A 20,037-nucleotide genomic window follows, 5' to 3' on the forward strand; every position below is an offset into this window, starting at 1 on the left:
GCGTCTGACATAAGTTCCCAAAGAACACGACGTGGATTCAAGTCTTGTAATCTCGAGGAACCAGGTAATAACAGATTACAGCAGGTATAACCACTGTTTTCCATTAAAGGCTGGGTACTAAATATAAACACTGTCTATGTCTACACTGGAAAATGGACCGTGGTCTTGCCGTCTTATTTCCGTCTGTCAATATGTCAATATGTTAGTTTCTGTCAGGTCAATCACGGCATCGTCACCTGATAACTAGACAGGGACTCACATTGATTATTAAAACGTAATTTCTAAGACAGTGTCTACAATGTTCATATATTCATATGATTTACCACATATCTGCAACATCTGCAACACCTTATTTTTGACAATTTTGTTACCACCTAAAAGTTTACTATATTTTCTTTTATATGAAAATTAACGTTCATTCTATTTATTCTTGATCAAGCCGGAAGTTGATGTCTGGTGAAAGGACAAACTACCACCAGACATTCTGATTGGATGAGCGTGCTCTGAACTCTTCATCAGCCGCAATGGATACAACGATGAAACTCGATCAGAGTTCACCATCTCACTGTCTGTTGGGTTGGGTCGGGGTTCGATTTCCTTTCTCTGCTTGATGAGCTGGGTTTGTTACCCCGTTTATGTATACACCAGGGACGGTATCGGTCCATTATGTGCGAGAAAGTCAATAACACCGACAAAGTATTTCTCTAATGAACTCCGCGATATTCGATGGGAGCAATTTTAGGTGTAACCACTGCCTGGTTCCAGGAGCCATAATGATGCCATTAGCATGTGAAGAAATTGGAATCGATGTCATACCTCAGATATTCCTGCATATGTAGGATTTGTATAGATTCGGTAGTTTTAATATCCTGTTTTATCAACCGCCTCGTTCATTTCCTAAAGTGTGCTTCTGTCATTTGTTTTTGATACGAGAATAGACAACTCGTAATTGCTCGCCGGCCCCGTGAATGCAGTTTGTTTCAACACCGCTTTTACCAAGTTTTATCATAGAGAGAGATTGCCATTTTTGTGTTTTGTTTATTCTGTACAGTAAAAATAATAATGATGATCTATTTCTATTTCTTGGACCCCCGCAGCGTAGAAAGATGTTCACTCTGATCTTCTGTTGATTCTGGTGGAAGATGGCTAGACTAGTGGTTAAAGCGTTCGTTCGTAACGTCTGACACCCGAGTTTGATTATCTCCATGAGTACAATCTGTAAATCCCATTTCTGTTGTCCCCCTGTGTAGTATTACTGGAATATTGATAAAAGCGGACTAAAACTAAACTCACTCACTCACCCTGATGTGATCTACGGAGGTGAAAAACATCATTCACCAGCCATTAGCCACACAAATTGATTATGTAATGTTTTCGGTGAAATGAGTGCAGTATTTCTGTATCCGCCATGTATTTGTAAATAACATTGATGAGGAAGGGATGCTGCCATGCATGTCAATGTGTGTGCATTGACTGCAATGCTGCAGTCCCGCAATCGATAGTTCTGTATGATGTTGCTATTGGTTACCGCAGTAACAGCAGAATTGCCGTTATTATCAATTACAATAATATAAGCATAACAACATTTCAATCATTTAGATTGTTTTTTGTGGGAGCAGTTGGATGTAACGAACATGCTTTGGAAGATTGATTATAGTGTCGTATTTCGTTTGAAATCGTAAATAAATGACTTTTGGGATGAAGCCAACTGCCCTAACTAATACAGAAGACGTTTGCATGTGTCAAGAAAAAGTGTTTAAGGGAATCAATACAGTGTAGGCACGGCTGTATGAATGTGTATTTCATAGTTAGATGCATTGCTCTTTGGAGCATCGAATCAATCTCCAGGAGGATGGAAGTACAAAAAGCCTGAACGCTGGAACATTGAGACATGTGATCGCCCTTAGAAGTGGTTACAAAACAAGGAGTTACAAAACCGATTACTGATTGTCCGGATGATAAAGATGATGATGACGAACAAAAGGACAACGATGATAATGACGACGAACTCAACACTGATGATGATGATGATGATGACGACGACGACGGTGCTGGTGGTGGTGGTGATGCTGCTGCTGCTGCTGCTGATGATGATGATGATGATGATGATGATGATGATGATAACGACGACGGTGCTGGTGGTGGTGGTGATGCTGCTGCTGCTGCTGCTGCTGCTGCTGCTGATGATGATGATGATAACGACGACGAACACATCACCGATAATGATGATGATGATGACTATGACAATGGTTGTGATGAGAACGAAAAAGAGGAAAAAAGGTGATAATGGTGTAGCGCTTTTTCAGTGCGAGTAACATCATGACAAACAAATCGCTCAAATCTCCACATTCTGTAACCCAGCCCAAAAGCTGTGATTTCAATTCCTCTCAAAGAATGAAAGAACGATTATGCACATGTGGATTGTTCCACAGTTACAGCCCTGCTGTGTTAAACCATTCATCTTACTGTATGCAAGTAATATTACTGTGTAATATGCATGTTATACTTACTGTCCCACCAAGTTTATCAACATAAAGTCATATTCCAGACAGGTTTCTCACAAAGATGTTCCCGTTTCTACGATTCTCATACCACGGTAATATTATTCTCACACCACGGTAATATTATTCTCATACCACGGTAATATTATTCTCATACCACGGTAATATTATTCTCATACCACGGTAATATTATTAAAGCTGGGCTAGTAGTAAGGATAAGCACAATTTCACACTCTCTTACACATGATGGGCAGCATGAACGTCGTAGACGTCGTTGTCAGATTGTGGTAGTTTGCAGCAAGATAAGACCAAATACACACTACTGCGGTGGCCATGTCGCTCATCAACAAGTTGTACTTGTACGTGCAGGTATAGCGTTAACTGAAATAATACGTCGTCGTTAACGGATCAGCGTATATTCAGGATGTATACCATACACAATTGACAACATGCCCGTAACATATTCTACTCCTAAAAACTTATTAAGTTTTCAGAAGCTATTTGCCGACTTAGAACCCCACTCGGAATAGCCTAGGGATTAAAGCGTTCGCTACTCAAGCCGAAACCCTGGTTCGATTCCCCTAATGTGTGCAATATGTGAAACTCATTTCTGGTGTCCCTGGTCGTAATAATGCTGGAATATTGCCTAAAGGGGAATAAAACCATGCACTCTCAACCGCACCCACTCAGTCGACCTGAATTCAGTCCCCTTTTTCGAGTCAACCAGACAGCTCAGCTGATTTATTTCTTGTGTAAATCACCAAATTAACTCCGAAAGGTTCACAAGAGCAGAGAATAATCACCGCCTCAACATGCAACAATAGGTTGGAGATCAATTGGTAAAGATAACAAATTGTTTCCCCGAACTGCTCCCTGCCAATGTCGTTAACCAGGAGTGTTTGGCTTCCCCGTGTGATTTATCGATAGGATTATTCTTCATTCACCAATAGACCCTATGGTAAATAGTCCGGCCCGATAATGTACTGGCGGCTTAGGGATGTAATGAATTGTTTATGTTGCATAGCAACTGAAATAATAACGCTGAAGTGATTTCCTATCTCTGGCCATAAACCAGGAGGCAAATGCTCCGCACTGAAGTACGTCGAGACAGCGACGCTTGTTCGATAGATATTGGTGATTACATTCAATAAGAACAGTACATTTCCCCTTTGTTTATTTTGCTAATTATGAATGCCGATAATGTTTATGTGACAGAAAGACGGGAGTGAGTGAGTGTGGTGTTATCCCGCTTTCTGAACTATTCCCAAAATATCAATGCATGGAACGCCGGAAATGGGTGTCTCACATCGTATCCATTCGGGAATCAAACCTACTTTCGGCTTAACGAGTGAACGCTTTAACCAATGGGCTATCCGCCTGTTTAGACAGGGTATTGGATGACCAGAATGCCGATTGCTGCCTAGTGGTTACAGCGTTCGTTCGTCACGCCGAAGACCCAGGTTCGATTGCTCACATGCGACCACAGTGTGAAGCCAATTTCTGATATTACTGGAATATTGTTAAAAGAGGCGTGAAACCCAACTCACTCACTCACTCTCAGGAACTGACTGAACCGTTGCTAGTCATCTGCTAACCTGACTCTTAAAGACATTATAAAACGTTGTTAACTTCCCTGATATGATATCATATTGCTGAATGTAGCATAAAACCCCATTCACTCACTCACTCTATCGCAAATGAACCATCACAGAATGTATGGGCATTTAACGGTGTGTTATATTCGTGGTCTCTGCTCAGTCAACCTTCATCAATCCGACCCCAAGTAATGGATGCTGATAGACGCCTCGTCTCTGTTTCCCTGTTTCGTGACCAGTGCTTCACACCCAGTTTGCTTGGCTAGGTCGCAGTTGAATAGAGTGGCAATTAATCGAAGCAAGGCAATTTCCGGACGGCGTCTGGTTCAGCTGTGGTCAGTGTTCGAAGTATCATATTCCATAGTCTATAATGGTTGGCGAGAAATCACGACCGGGTACATGAATGGCGAGTTATGAGGCTTACAGCGGTAAAAGCAGCTCAAGTAGACGAGGGAGAGATCCCAGTGCCTGGTGTGCTAATGCTTTAGTGGCTATTTGGACTTGTCTTGTCCATTCCACTCCTTAAACAATTTATGTGAGGCTTACACAATTACAGAGATCATTGATGTCGACAGTTGTCGGTATATTTTTGTTAACATTAAAAGCCTGCGTTTTTTTATCTATAAATTGTATATTCGCTGAGTTTCCTGTTGTTTTGTGTTGCGTATTGCATTAGTACTCGCGGATGACGCTGTCAAATGGGGCGCCGCATATACAGTTGGTATTGCAGAGTTATGTCCCTTGGGTCTGTCAGAAACGCATGGTCGTGAGGTTCGAGCCGGGTTCGCCGATTTTTGCTTTGTAACTTACGCACCAACATATGTCGTGGGTTTCACCAGAGATATAAACGTCTGAGACCTGCATCATGCTATCCTCTCACAACAAGTTGTCATAGACTTCTGTCAAAACTGACGGCGTAATGCCACATGCACTCGGCCAATCACTCACCTCGTCTCAGATGACGTCATATGAAACAGAATTTGTGGCAGTGATAAACCATCAAGAGCATTACTACGTCTGACAAAAAGTCGATGAATCCACGATTTTTATGCCTGAAATACAGCTATCTTTTTTCTACGTATCTACAAAACAAATATAATAAAAACTGAACGCAGAATAATGCTTGAATTCTGCCGATGCAGTGTCTGGACACGCCAAATCATTCACGACTTGAGTTGAAGTCGTTTCGTAAATTATTCCTAAGGGTCTGCCCACGTATATCGTTCAGGTCTTTTTGTTGCAGTCGTTCTTGCTCTCTCCCCTTGAAGAGGTATGTTGTCTCCAAAATGCATTACCCAAAACCTATGAAGAATTCTTATTATAATAATAATCTGAAACTTGATGTTTTACAAGGGCACTGAAGGTCCTTGTTTGAAAACTTTGGGGAAGACAATGACTAAGAGCAGAGTGAGTGAGTTTAGTTTTACGGGGCACTCAGCAATATTCTAGCTATATAGCAGCGGTTTGTAAATAATCGAGTCTGGACCAGACAATCCAGTGATCAGCAACATGTGCATCGATCTGCGCAATTGGGAACCCATGACATGTGTCAACCAAGTCAGCGAGCCTGACCACCCGATCTCGTTAGTCGCCTCTTACGACAGGCATAGTCGCCTTTTATGGCAAGCATGGTGTCTTCAGCGTTACCTCCCTAAAGCACACCAGAAACTGATGATTGTGGGTTCCGTTCACAGTTTTCCTCGGTTATGTTGTATTTGCAACTTTGCGTCCAGTTGAAACCTATTTCTGATTGACATGTTTTGTTTTCCAGGATTCGAGTTGAAGATCATCCCGTCCCACAGTCCAATGTTCGCACTGGTCAACAACAAGTTCACTCTGACGTGCGAGGCAACGGATCTTCCGAAGAAGGCCACAATTGAAATAGAGACCAACTACGGGGATCCTAAGCTTCAGAATTTCTACGTAGAGGAAAAAGCTGACGTTGTGGACAACAAGCAGGTGACGTCGAAGACGATCACGAAGCAGTCTGTTGAGATGAGCGACTCTGGAAACTACTTATGCAAAGCCAACTCCAAGGAGAAGTCGGTGAATCTGGTTGTCATTAGAGGTGAGGCATTTCTCAAGTTTACACTAACATTTATGAGTTATCAGATGAAGATTTTGTGGGATTGTGTTTTGACTGAAACTTGACTGACATCAGTATTCCCTGTACCCAAAATGCTGCGATCGTGGAAGACACTGAAATGACTAGTTTTTGGATCTGGTTTTTCTGAAATCGTGTTTGTTGTAAGCGGCAACTAACTGGGATACGTGATCAGCCTCGCAGACTTACTTGACACATGTCATCGTTTCCCAAATGCGTAGATCGCTACTCGTGGTCCAGTGTCGAACCAGAAGGTCTGGCCCAGTGTCGAACCAGAAGGTCTGGTCCAGTGTCGAACCAGAAGGTCTGGTCCAAAGGAAACGCAACAGAAGACATAAATATGAACGATTACTTTTATGACATTGTATTTTTTCGGAACTTGCGTTTCTTTTGATGATCAGTATTTATTGATGAAGTACTGTCGAGTGCGTTATATGATTACTAGTGTCATGCAGTTCACGTAAATAATGTTAGAACAAATTGTAGGGCCTCCTGACAGTAGAGGTAGGAGGACATGATTTAACGTTACGGTTATGCAACTATACAACTAGACCTCGGTCTGGACACCCCCAGACCAAATCATGTGATGTGTGAGAATACCCATCGTGGTGAAGTATTAAACGCCCAGAGGACTCGTTAACGCGAACTTTCCCCAGTAGATATCTAACGTCATATAACTTGGATCCACCATGAATCTTCCCAACGGGGTGAGTTAGTGCTGTACAGTCTGTTGCTTCCTGTCTGTGTGTCTGGTGTTGTTGCACTTTCACGTGTGACACTGAGGCGTTGTTCTTTGAAGTGTGTATTGTCTGACGCCGCATTTAGCCATATTCCAGGCATATTGACGGTTACACCCCTAATGCACTTCACACGTTGTGTCTCATTTGAACTGACTGACTTACTGAGGATGGTTTTACGCTGCCTTTAACAATAATCCAGCACAATTGTGTCAGGGGACACCAGAAATGGGCTTCACACATTGTACCGATGTGGGAAGTCGAACCCGGGCGTTCGGTACGACTTCACTTCGCTTTAACTACTATGCCACCCCAATTCCGTCTTCATCTGGAGGATCTTTGGCGGGTCTTTGGCGTTACGAGCGAACGCTTTAACCACTAAGCTATCCCATCACCCTCTTAGATTTGGAATCGAACCCGGGCCTCAAACGTGACGAGCTAACGCTTTAATCACTAGACTACCACGCTGTACCTTGTATTTACGATGAACTGTACCCGAACGGTCAAACACACATATGAACATCATACATATGAATTAGTATGTCAATGTATCTTGAATCAACAATGTGCTACAGTTGTTGTCGGCTGTAGGCCCGGTGGCCTGCCATATTCAAAACAAACAAAGATAAGTCTAATACTTGTCTCACAGCAGGATGACAGCAACATTCCAAGACACAACTCCGGCTTTATTTCCTGCCTCAGGAGTTGTTTATTCAAGATCAAACCATTCGAGGCGTCAGTAAAACGTTTAAAAGGTCTTGAGATAGACATTTTGAGGACATATCAAAGTATGGTGTACTGGTGACAAAAATGTGTCTGTTTCGCCTTGTACCATGTGTTCCCGATATTCGCTGGTGAACAGCAGACTAGCCTTTGCGTGTGTTTATGACGGGTGGCACCGTTGGAACAGGATACGATCACTACTTCGCGAATATTATTACTATTTGATAGTGAATCATAAACACAGGAGTCTGTAGTCGACATCGTGGCAGAGGTTACTTGTGGATAGGGAAAAGGGTTTTATCATTCCCACAAGAAAACAGACAAACTACTCCAGGGTATCATACTTCAAAAACTTTCAACCAGACCACAGGGTTAGTTAGATGTAAACTTGCCAGCCCTGAGCAAAATGTATATGTCTAAATTTTAACCTGACCGTCGAGCAGGTGAATTTGTGAATCTGTGTTGAAAATAAAGCGGCGGTCGGGTAGGCGAGTATTTCGAACGTTGACTACCGTCATGGAGAAGCTCCAACGTTGTGTCGTTGCCTTTCAAGGTAAATGGATGATCATGACAGCGTCCAGGTAGACCGAGTGCTGAGCAGAAGATCAATGAGACATCGGTATAATGAGGTAGGCCATGATTACACCGAGCTGTTGTAATATAACTTAACAGATACCAAATATCACTGGAAACGCACTGTGTGACTGGGCGGACATGGGACTGGGCGGGAATTAACTCCCACTTCCGGGACTGTGGATGTAAAAGAACCATGAAAAGGAAATTCCGGAAGCGGAACCTACATTTCCCATCACGTCTGACTGAGCTGCTTATTTCTTGGGAAGAGGTACGTGACGTGAAACTAACACGATGCTCGAAACTGCATTCCTCGCACCTGAACTGAACGCCTGATGTACAGTTATTATCGTCTCAAGGAAACCGTTTCAGAAAAGCACTATGGTGATCGTAAGACACTAAGGTTACCTTAGTGCAGTGTTAAAGAATGGGAGTTAAGGTTAACCTCAGTAAAGGTTGCTTCATGAAAGGAAGTCCCACAAACCCACAATACTCGGATGAATTCACACCATCGTGCAGACCCTTTATTCTCTCACATCCTCCCATTCCCCACAAAGGTAGAGAGCCTTTATCCTACAAGATGTTTAAATTTTCCACAATGATCGAGGTCATTTATTCCCTCACACCTGCAGAACTCCCACAATGGTCGAAGTAATTTATTCCCTTAGATCTGCTGAATTCCAACAATGGTCGAGGTCATTTATACCCTCAGATCTGCTGAATTCCAACAATGGTCAAGTTCATTTATTTCCTTAGATTTGCTGAATATCCACGGTGGTCGAGGGCATTTATTCCTTTAGGTTTACTGAATTCCCACAATGGTCGAGGGCATTTATTCCCTCCGATCGGCTGATTTATCACAATGATCTGCAGTGGTCGTATTCCCTTAGGTCTCCTGAATTCCCACAGAGATCGTATTTCCTTAGATCTGCTGAATTCCAACAATACTCACAAAGTAGATTCCCATGAAAATGATAGATATCCATGCCAATAACAGTTACAACCCTTCACGACTATGCCTGTTGTAAGAGGCGACTATGCCTGTTGTAAGAGGCGACTATGCATGTTGTAAGAGGCGACTATGCCTGTTGTAAGAGGCGACTATGCCTGTTGTAAGAGGCGACTATGCCTGTTGTAAGAGGCGACTTACGGGATCGGGTGGTCAGGCTCCCTGACTTGGTTGACACATGTCATCAGTTCCCAATTGCACAGATCGATGCTCGTGTTGTTGATCACTGGATTGTCTGGTCCAGACTCGATTATTTACAGACCGCCGCCATATAGCTGGAATATTGCTGAGCAACATCATCAGTCATGTATTGTCTGTTTCGTCTCAACGGATACTGTCTCACACTGCCATGAAAAATGATTGATAACAATATTGGGTATTTTTCCAACACTAACATTTCAGTCAGTATTACCTATTTTGTCCTGCTAAACACTGGATTACCGTTACATCCTAAACAAACGACAGAGTCCTGAAATATCGGGCTAACTCGACGAGCTAGGGGCTCTCTGTAGCTCCAGATCGATTTGAGTGTAGACCAGTGCATGGGAATTCTAGTAACCGGTGTTACAATTGTACTGTTTCACCTGGAATAATATCCGCCAGACTTTATAAACAAAGAAACACCCAGAGACAAAATCGATTCTATTTCTAGATATATTGGCTATTTGACATTATTGAATTGACATTTAGATGAAGCAGCAATGAAACTCTCGGATATCACGTCTTTTGCATGCGAGAACATGCCGTCCGTTTTTTCGTCATGAATTATGCATGAGTAAGGTAAGGTCAAAGCTAATTTCAATGGAACTCAGCGAGGAACATGTCATATTATATATATATATGTATATATACTCAGCCATATTCCATATATATATATATATATATATATATATATATATATATATATATATATATATATATATATATATATATATATATATACAGACAGAGAGAGAGAGAGAGAAATATTCAAATATTATATATCGCCTCATCAAGTACATACTTGGCTATACTGTACAGCAAAAGAAAATGAAATCTCCTAAAAGTAAGCGTTCATGTTGATTTCTTCTGTTTACGAACTTGTCAAAAAGCCAGAGTTCCGTTTCTTAAGTGCTCAGTATATCCGGTGTTAACAATCAGTGAGATAAACTACGTTTGTAGCGATCACGCTTATAGCGAATTGACGGATAGAACGAACCTTTTGTTCCGCCGACATGTACATCTAAGTGGAAATGTGAAACAGTAAAACCGTAGTTTACTGAACTTGGTAAGTCAGCATGGTGATTGTTTCCAGTTCACAGCTTCTCATTTGGCGTATTTGGCGCTGGCGGTGAAACATGGTAACTTGTATGAGATTATGCAGATTGCTGCCAAATATTATGCAGATTGCTTGCAACACTAAATGTGCTTTGGCTTGGCAGTCGTACATCCTCCTTACCGAGACCCGAAGATGAGACACCGCGACAGCTGAATGTTGACGCTATGTTCCACAAGGCAATAACAGCCCTATGATGGATGTGTACAGTGTACGTAATGGTCATGGAATCAACACCAACTCTCTGAACTAGTGACAAAAAATAAACACTGGATGTCTGGAGATTATATCCCCGTCAACACTGACGGGGGTGACATTTGCGATTGGGAACCACTCCACGGGAACAACAAGGGAACAACTTGGCACCAGAAGCTCATGGTATATGAGTGGCCTTACAGACAATAGTCAGTGAGTGAGTGAGTGAGTGCGTATGATTTTACACCGCTATTAGCAGTATTTCAGCAGTATCACACCAGGGGACACGATTAAATGGACACATGGTACCCATGTGGGTATCGAGTCCGGATCTTCGACGTGACAAGCGACCGCTTTATCTACTATGTTACCCCACCGCCCCTGCAGGCAACAGATCCTATGAGGCAGCCTTGGCTTGTCTTGTCCGGACAAGACGTACACTGTACAGTCAAATCAAACAGTTGTGGGCCCGCAGAAGATACTGCTAGTACCGTTCAGATCGCCAAACGCTGAGTGTGGTACTTGCTTCTTTGCGTGACCTTGATCCTACGGCATGGAATGATGCTGGTATTATCAACCACTGGTTTATTTGGGTCAAACTCAATCATATACAGGCCGTCGTTATGCAGAGGACTTCATTTGTAAAAGATCAAGCTTAAACATATTTGTAAAATACTCCTCGGGATTCTTCCTCACAATAACTCACTGCAACTTTAATAAACCCCTACCAGAAAATAGAGAGCACTTACATTTTAAACACGTTGGACATTTTTATCATCTGATTTCACAAATCCATGTAAAGCCATTGTTATACATATTCAAGACATATTTGGCTTTAAAAAGGGAAAGTATGCGGTAAAGACAAGGCAATGCTGACAATCTATCGTTTAAAATGTGATTTTTCAGAGACTAGAAAGCACGATTCCTGTCAGTGCTGATGTTCAATTGAGGTTTGATAGGCGCAATGTAGGCACTGATTGATCAACCCAAGAGCTTCAAGTCCATCCAAGGCAATGCGTCTTCTTAATGGTTACATAATGGCTGCCTCACAAACTGAGTGTGCTCTCCATATCGGAACACTGACTGAACAGTCTCTAACAGAAAGTCATTTGTTCATCTGAAGGAATAAATACATCTTATATCGACGATGTCTCTAGACACCGGAATCTAGGACCAATGCTGAACCTTTAGATCTTGCCAGTCACAGCGGTGTGTTCATGGTCGACTTGGCATTACAGAAGACATATCGTCAAGTCTTATTTATCATGCTGACGGACACTCCTGGCTTAATATAAGGAGGAGGCTATCAGGTCTCTTACTGATAATTGTATGGAGACTCGGCAGCGTCAAAATCAATAAGCCTCCAAATCCCTGCAATAACCACATAGAGTACTCTCGTGGTGTAGCTCCAATTGCTTTCTGGAGCCGCGCTCGGGGGAATGACATCTAAATGATTAGGCAGTTATCCACTTGTTTCAATACTTTCCATTGCATTGATGTATGTCTGTTAGTATTTGACAGATAGTATTATGATACTTAGGTGCCAATAAAGTGACAATATACACTGATACGTCTTCAAGTGTCAGCCAAGAGAGATGAAAAACACAAATATTCCTTGCCTGGAAATAAAAGCCAGTTGAATAAAAATGCCAAAGTATCGATCCCCGCTGTCTTAGTAAAGGTCAACTTTCAATTACGTGTAAACTTTTCTTAAATTATTTGAAAAAAAAACAACCTTTTCTTGGATTCATCTTAGCGTCTTTAGAGATGCAGGGAGTCTCTGAGATCCAGTATCTGTAGAAGTCAGCATCGCATCTCTTGTTCGGCAGAGGTGGCTGGACCTGCATCCAAGGACGTCAGAGTGCGAAGCCTTATCGGTGCCGATTGTCACTCTTTGGCCTCCCTCTAGGTTTTATTGAGACCTTAGCCCTTGACATCAGCTTCGTTTGTTCCATAATCAGACGAGCAGACACAGTTCGATTAGGGACTCGCGTCAACACGTTGTGGTTGTTAGCACTGACGCTGAGTTTACTGGGAAATGATGTCCAAGGCGGGTCGTCTCCATGTCATACTGTTATGTATAGTATAGCATGTTTCCCGGTGCATCTAACTGAATGACATTATCAAATGACATCTGGCATAATAACCCATCGTTGATTTCATGTTTCTCAGCGCGCGCATGTGTGTGTGTGTGTTGGTGTGTGTCTGTGTGTGTGTGTCCAAACGTGCTGACTTTGTGGATGCATGTCATTATATCTCAACTGCAGATGTCTATGTTCATGATGACAAGTTAACAGAGGATTATCTGTTCCAGACTTGACGGTGTACTATACTTTGTCATATTACTATAAAACTAGTGTCGTTGATTGAAGGGTTGAATAACCAATTAAAAAACCTAAAGCAGATTGGATACTCCAGTTGGGAGATTTTGTTGTTTTTCATTTTCCTCCACGGCGTCAGGTGTTTTGTTGGTGTCGTGGTTAATACAGCGGACATGCTTGACATTGTCATGGAATATTCCAGTCCCGAATTAACGCACGTTTATAAGGTTTCAAACGTCTTTTTACAATTAACATTCAAAGGCTCTGTCTTGAATGACGATAGCTTATAAATAAAGGCTGCACCAGACAAACCGGTGATTGATATATTGGACAATTTTTGGCATACAATGCAAGCGCGTTAACATCCCGCGTAAGCCCCATAGATCGCAAAGCTTTACACTTGGACAGTATTGACGGCTTGCCCAACCGTTTTAGCAACAATCATGTATAAGTCCGGGCTTTTTTTATGATGATAGCTACGCCTCTGTAATGGCACACAATAAAACACGATCAATGGAACAGTTGCTTAGAGCGGCAGCGTTAATGCAGAGGACTAGTAAAAAAGGAAACAAGTAAACAAATGAAATCAGTGTTGTTGTTACAAATGCTTTCATTTTTTGTAATCTATCATTGCGTTTTAGGATCTCGTTTGTTTCCATGCAGCCCTTTGGATTCATATCATCTCGGTTCTTCTTTATCTGCCTTTTGATTGCAGAACCTTCAAACACTCAAACAAAAGGTCGCCTTTCCCAATACTGCCACAGTCACATCATCGTCAGGTCATTCCTTAAGGAAAGTACACGGGTATTCGGTAACAGTTTGCAAAGTAAACGACCGCACTTTATGTTCTAATGGTTAAGGCAGGATTTCTGAATGGATATGTTTTGTTATACGGCAAACTTGCTCCACTGTCAGTAATGTAGACAGACTAGAACGCTTGACCCACCAGACTGCCCAGTCCGACGGGGTCGGGTGTCCTAAAGTTTTTTGAGGAATGTGGTTGTTTGAAATAACTCTACCCTTGTCTTAACCCAGAGAAGTTTGTATGAACTTTGTGCTGTTCCGTTAGGCAACAGTACTGCTACGGCTGTCGACAATCCTTTTAAAAGCATGGCGGTTGTTACGATTACTTTGTGACAAAAAGAGACAAAACACTTTCTACGTTCCTAAGTAAACTTTTCTAACAAAATAATAATCGATTGTGCAATTCCAATTTGTGCAAGTTCTACAAAGACGGTTGTTTCAGTTATGTTAGTGAATTCTGATAAAAAAGATAGACTTTTTCATTTCCGACTGCACCAGTCTAGACCACATATTACAGACTCTCATTAGAAATGGATATGGTTGTGTAGGTTTTGAATGACAATCTGTCTTACTGAGTTGTTGTTCCCTGACGGGTTTCGGGGTAAGGGGTAGGGTTCCTTGTAACAAATAGTTATTTCCGGTTACACTTTCGTCTTAAAGGACACATTTTAGTACTTTGGGCATTTTTTCTGATTATGTACATTACAAAATATAACATTCCGTGTCATGCAACCTACACTGTACATCGTTTTGATTTACAAAAGTTCGTCATTTTTTATATTTCCAATATATGACAATAGCAAGAACTTGCATTTAGTCTTTAGTTTATATTAACTGTTTCTCCACCCAAGCAGACAAATGACATAAAACCGTTTTGTCTGCATCTCGTCAGATGCATGTCCAGACAAGCGTGTAATGTTGAGTTGTCAATCGATGAGGCCCCTCAATTTGCAGCGTCATCGATTGCCTAACTTGAAGAGGGAATTTCATGCACAAACTAGCTAAATCACACATCTAAAAGTCCTTGTAAACTACGTGTCGTTCTTTATGTTTGTTAATTATACGTAATCAGAAACGCGGCTGATGAAATTGCATTTTGATCAAGTTTTATAACCAAAAATCTGGAGACAGCCTTCCCGGCGCCGGTGGAGGATTTGAAAAACTTTATTAAGTAATCATTATTCTTCACTCACATAGTATTTTTTTAATTCTCATCGAAACTGAGTAATTGTTCCTCCTTTTAAAGCATTAATTTGATACACATGTGAAAATATTTCAAGAATACTAAGCCATGCTCTGTCAGCGCCACGATATATACCCGACAATTCGAGACTTCGTAAAAATGCTGAACATTGCACGAGATTTGTCCAGCACAAATTAGGTTTGTACACGAAATGATTTCGATTATGTTAATATTGATTCTTTCATGGTTCGGTGTGTATTTCTGAATAACAGCTGTCAGATGAATCGTGGGTTTAGCGAAGTTTTAAAAACATGTTTGTCTGTGTTTGGACTGAGGACCATGCGTGACGGAGAGGATAAATAACGTTAGTCATTGTGCTTCCGCTCCGCGATTTGTGTGTACTTATCCCAAGCCATTTTCAATACACTGTCCGTTGTACACCATTAGTGGCCGGCACCGTACAGTAGGGATGGACGTAGGACGAGATAAAATTATCGATAATCGGAAAAAAATATTGGAAAGATGAATAATTCTATCGATACGAAAATTATCGACAATGTGGTACATTAACTTTTAACTGTGATAGAACAAAGTTTGATTTACTCGTATAATATACAATTGTAGGTCTTTATTCATATGCTGTTTCTAAATTAGGTTCACGGGGCTGTGTAGTTAGTAATCCGTGAATAAACATACCACAACTCACCGATGAGAAATATGTTCATTTCTTTTAGACGTTTTGGGCAATTTTTGTCTCAAAGTTAATTTATCGATAATAGATCGATGTTTAGTGAACGACTACCTATCTATATCATCTACATCGATTGCCAGCTCTTGACGGAAGGCAAAGCGTATATTAGAGGTGGCATGGAATATTGATACGTGAGGTCACGTTCAGGGTTATTGCACTTATGTAGCGGTGTGTGTACGTGAGTGCGTACTGTTTTGCCGGCGTGCGCGATGGCTGATGAGCGTCCGCCCTGGACGTCAATAAATGACAGGGGCTGTACTGCTTTTGTCAACTTCCCGGGTAGTATGTATATAATTAAGTTGTGATGTTTTGAGACAAATTGCCTGTGAAATTTGTAAAGTCATGTACTGCTTTTGTTGACTTGGGTTGTGCCGGGTAGTGTTTATATATTAAGTAGTGATGTTTTGAGACTATGGACCCTCGTATAGACTCATGTCAGACAGAACCGGGGATTCACACACACGGATGTTTACCAATCTGAAACAGACCTCAGTGAACCTAGGACATCAGCTGGTACCAGAAACTTTCCAGATGGACTTTAAACGTGAGTCCCACAATGCTGTTGCTCCTGTCCTCCCTGGAACCCAGCGACGTGGTTGCTGTTTCCACCACATACAGTGGAAATGGCGCCATGCCCAAAAGATCGGGCTTGAAATTGAATTCTCCTCTCCTTCACCTGGGATAGACATTGCAGACTGTGTTGGTACATAAATGCTTGTTCAGCTGCATCAATGCTGTTTTCAATGAAAGACTGATTCATACAATTTACACATGTTGATCATGCTCCATGTATGCTTTGTATTTGTTTGAAACATTTCGCATATTCAGATACCATTAAATGTTTAACAAAGTGCTAATCCTAGTTGTGTTCACTGTTTGCCTAGGAGATTAAGTCAGTGGGGGTGAAACCAACAACAATAATCCGATCGCAGTCGACACTAATTGTGGGTGGTAAATCTTCATTTGTCGACTTCCCGGGCTTGAACCAGCTAATGAATGTCAGTACAGTTATGCTAGACTATTGAGACACCATGCTGTACTTCATTCTGCATCTCAGACTGTAGGACCACACGGCCGACAGACTTTGTATCCTGTTAATGTCGAGAGACAGGCTAGGTAACAACAAGAGTCATATTTTATCGCATTTTTGGTAGGACAGGGAATCGAGCCACCGGCCTTCCCCTCTCCGGAAGAAGTCAGCACTAATCGGCTACACCAGAAGCGGCCAAAAGGTCTTTGGAGACGATCAAGGCGGCATTTGTACAATTACATATACACGAAATGAACTTTATCCAGTTATTATACGACCTACGTCGGAGTCTCGTGGCTTCATGTCTGGTTTCATTTCAATTTCAAACCACTTAAGAGTTGCCACGGAATGTCAGCTTACTGTACGCTTATTCCAATGTTGTGTTATGAAATCTGGAGACCATCATATAACAAGTTAATGAAATGAAAAAGTCTTAAACAAAATATTTCTCAGAATGCTGATGCCAAGGTCCTCTGAGAGACTCTTCAATGCATCTAAATGGGAAAAGCGATACAACGCGAACTAAATTAAATCACCTCAACAATGACAGACCACTGTATCAGAGTTTCATCAGACTTAACTTTCTCGATGATGTTAGAAGCACGTAGGCTTCTTCAAATAAGAATATTATCTTCCGCGTAGGATTTGGGGCTGTCTCGATTCAGCAGAAGACGGGCGACGGCTCTCAGACAATTTACACCAATATTCCCTCTTCGAATGGCCACGAATGTGTATCTGGTATCAACCATACAGTTCACTGTTTAAAGTTGAAACAATCTGACAACAAACAAACCTCATTTTATTAAGCAACGTTAAACCGATATATGTGAGAGCAATGATTTTGGTATTATATTTTGAGTTTGGAAAACACGTTAAAAGTCTTCATGATGAGATACAGCGATACATACATGGCGAATACTATGTTGTGTGAACACTACTCTCGTGTAGGACTGACTGAGTTTAGTTTTACGCTGCTTTAAGCGATATTTAGCAGCATCACGGCGGGAAACACCAGAAATGCGTTTATCACATTGTACCCATGTGGGGATTCGAACCCGTGACGAGCCAACGCTTTAACCACTAGGCTACCCCATCGCCCTGTCGTATAAGAAGGAAACAATACGTATACTGTACAGTAACCGAAAAATGTATCCAACTTACGATTTCCAAGCGCGTAGCAAGCCATTTTTTTCGTGTAAGCCCGATAGGGTGTAAAGCTTAATTAATTACTTGATGGCATTAACATATTTCATTTTTTCAATTTCAGTTTTAACCCAGAATTCTAACGTGACAGTCGGCGAGGACGTGACAATCAAGTGTGAAGCAGAAACTACGTTCGAACAGCTGAGTACGGTTTGGTACAAGGGGGATAAGATGCTGGACGAAATCCCGGAATTGGAGGGGCGGGTCACGTACGGAGACAGGAACTTCACGCTCACCATCGGAAAGACTGGTGAGTACACCAGACCCCGAAAACCTGTCATACCACGAAATCATTACGACTGACTCATAGGGGCATTTGCGATGACAAACCCAATTATTACTGGCAAACATGGATAAGTTTGACCGGCGCAGTGAATGCGCTTACGAGAAGTGGAGGGTGCACGGCACTCAGCAACCCAATCTGGTTTGTGAAAGGGAGAGCAGATGTAGGACAGTGGATGTGCAGTACATGACGATAAAATTGATTCCACGCGTATCTGCACACGCCTTGCTCATAAGACTGCCATATGGTCGCTATAGCAACTTCACTTGATCGTCGATAGTCTTGGACCACGTGACTCTCAACAGAAAGCGCCGGTGGGCAGCACTCATGCATGCTTATGCGGGTCAATTGTCCTTGTTTGCCAGTAATGTGTAGAATGAATTACTTTAGTTTTAATCCGCATTCAAAGGAGTTTATATTCCGCGTCAGCTTTTAACGGATCGACTGTAGCAATTTACCAGTTTAGCAAAACTTTCGAACCGAATCGAGTAGTTATCGTATCTCAAGAACGTAGATCGATGCTAGTGATGTTGATCACTGGATTTTCTGGTCTAGACTCGACATACAGCTGTAATATTGCTAAGTTTTACCTTAAACATCACTTTGGGCGTTTCTCCAAACTGAGATATGATAGAACTTAAATACTACTCAAAAGGTCCTCAAAACTGGAATCGTTCTAATTGCACTTGTTCACTTTTCAATCTTTCAAGATTTTATGTTTAGAAATAAGTGTATCATGGAATGATTTGGGTAAGAAGACCCCTCTTTGTTTTGTGATTCTATGTAGATATAAAAATGCTTTTCTTGCATGTCTTGGCTACAAAGAAAACATATTCATCTGTTAAATTTAAAGAGGACAAAGAAAATACATTTCCCGCAAATATATCTAATCTCAAGTCGCAACACTGCAATCGTTTTGTACGAATAGACCCAGGAGATATTGAAAGTCTTGAGATTACAGAGATTGTCTGTCTACCATGAACGACGAATTGTTTTCAGTCCCGTTGAGCCTAGAGATAAAGTCGGTTTTTAGAAACAATGAGATATTAAACCCCACGAGAAAGAAAATATAGTGGAATTGGAGTTTGTTGAGTAAGTGTTATAGACAGGTCATAGTAACCGTAAAACGGTGTCGCAAGTATATTTTTCTCTCGTTGCGATCCGTGCGTGTTGCACATTTTCATCACATCATGCAAGAAGAAATGGCTTGCAGCGGGTGATGTTAAAGCTGGTCCGCTGGCCCAAATATAGTAAATGTATTAATGGCAAGTATTGGAAAGCTGAATATTGACCAGGCAGTCTGGTTCTGTTTGAGGAATTATGTTATATAATTTAATGCATCGTTGTGGCGTTGGCTAACTCATCTATACGCTCACACGTAAGAGATGTTCTTAAGTTAACTTTTAATGCCATATTCAGCACAGTTCTTTCTATAGTAATGACAATCCAGTGATTGACACCATGAGAGTGAGAAAGTGGGTTTAGTTTTACGCCGCAGTCAACAATATTCCAGCTGTATGGCGGCGGTCTGTAAATAATCGGATTTGGACCAGACAATCCAGGGATCAACAGCATGAACATCAATCCTCGCAAATGGGATACGGCTTTTAGAAGCTGGTATGTGATGTGTGAGAGAGTGAATGAGTGAGTTTAGTTTTACGCCGCACTCAACAATATTCCAGCTATATGGCAGCCATATGTAAATAATCG

The 20,037-nt window shown here is 41.6% G+C and overlaps 1 protein-coding gene across 1 annotated transcript in view; it reads left to right on the plus strand.

Annotated features, from left to right (window-relative positions):
• Positions 1 to 20,037, plus strand: part of LOC137278391 (neural cell adhesion molecule 1-like) — a 42,005-nt gene that overhangs the window by 13,926 nt on the left and 8,042 nt on the right. Inside the window, exons 2-3 of the mRNA XM_067810686.1 lie at positions 5,868 to 6,164; positions 18,109 to 18,294. Of these exons, the coding sequence (XP_067666787.1) occupies positions 5,868 to 6,164; positions 18,109 to 18,294 (483 nt within the window). The remainder of the gene's footprint in view (positions 1 to 5,867; positions 6,165 to 18,108; positions 18,295 to 20,037) is intronic.

Source organism: Haliotis asinina, chromosome 3 (assembly GCF_037392515.1).
Source record: "Haliotis asinina isolate JCU_RB_2024 chromosome 3, JCU_Hal_asi_v2, whole genome shotgun sequence".
Classification (NCBI taxonomy): domain Eukaryota; kingdom Metazoa; phylum Mollusca; class Gastropoda; order Lepetellida; family Haliotidae; genus Haliotis; species Haliotis asinina.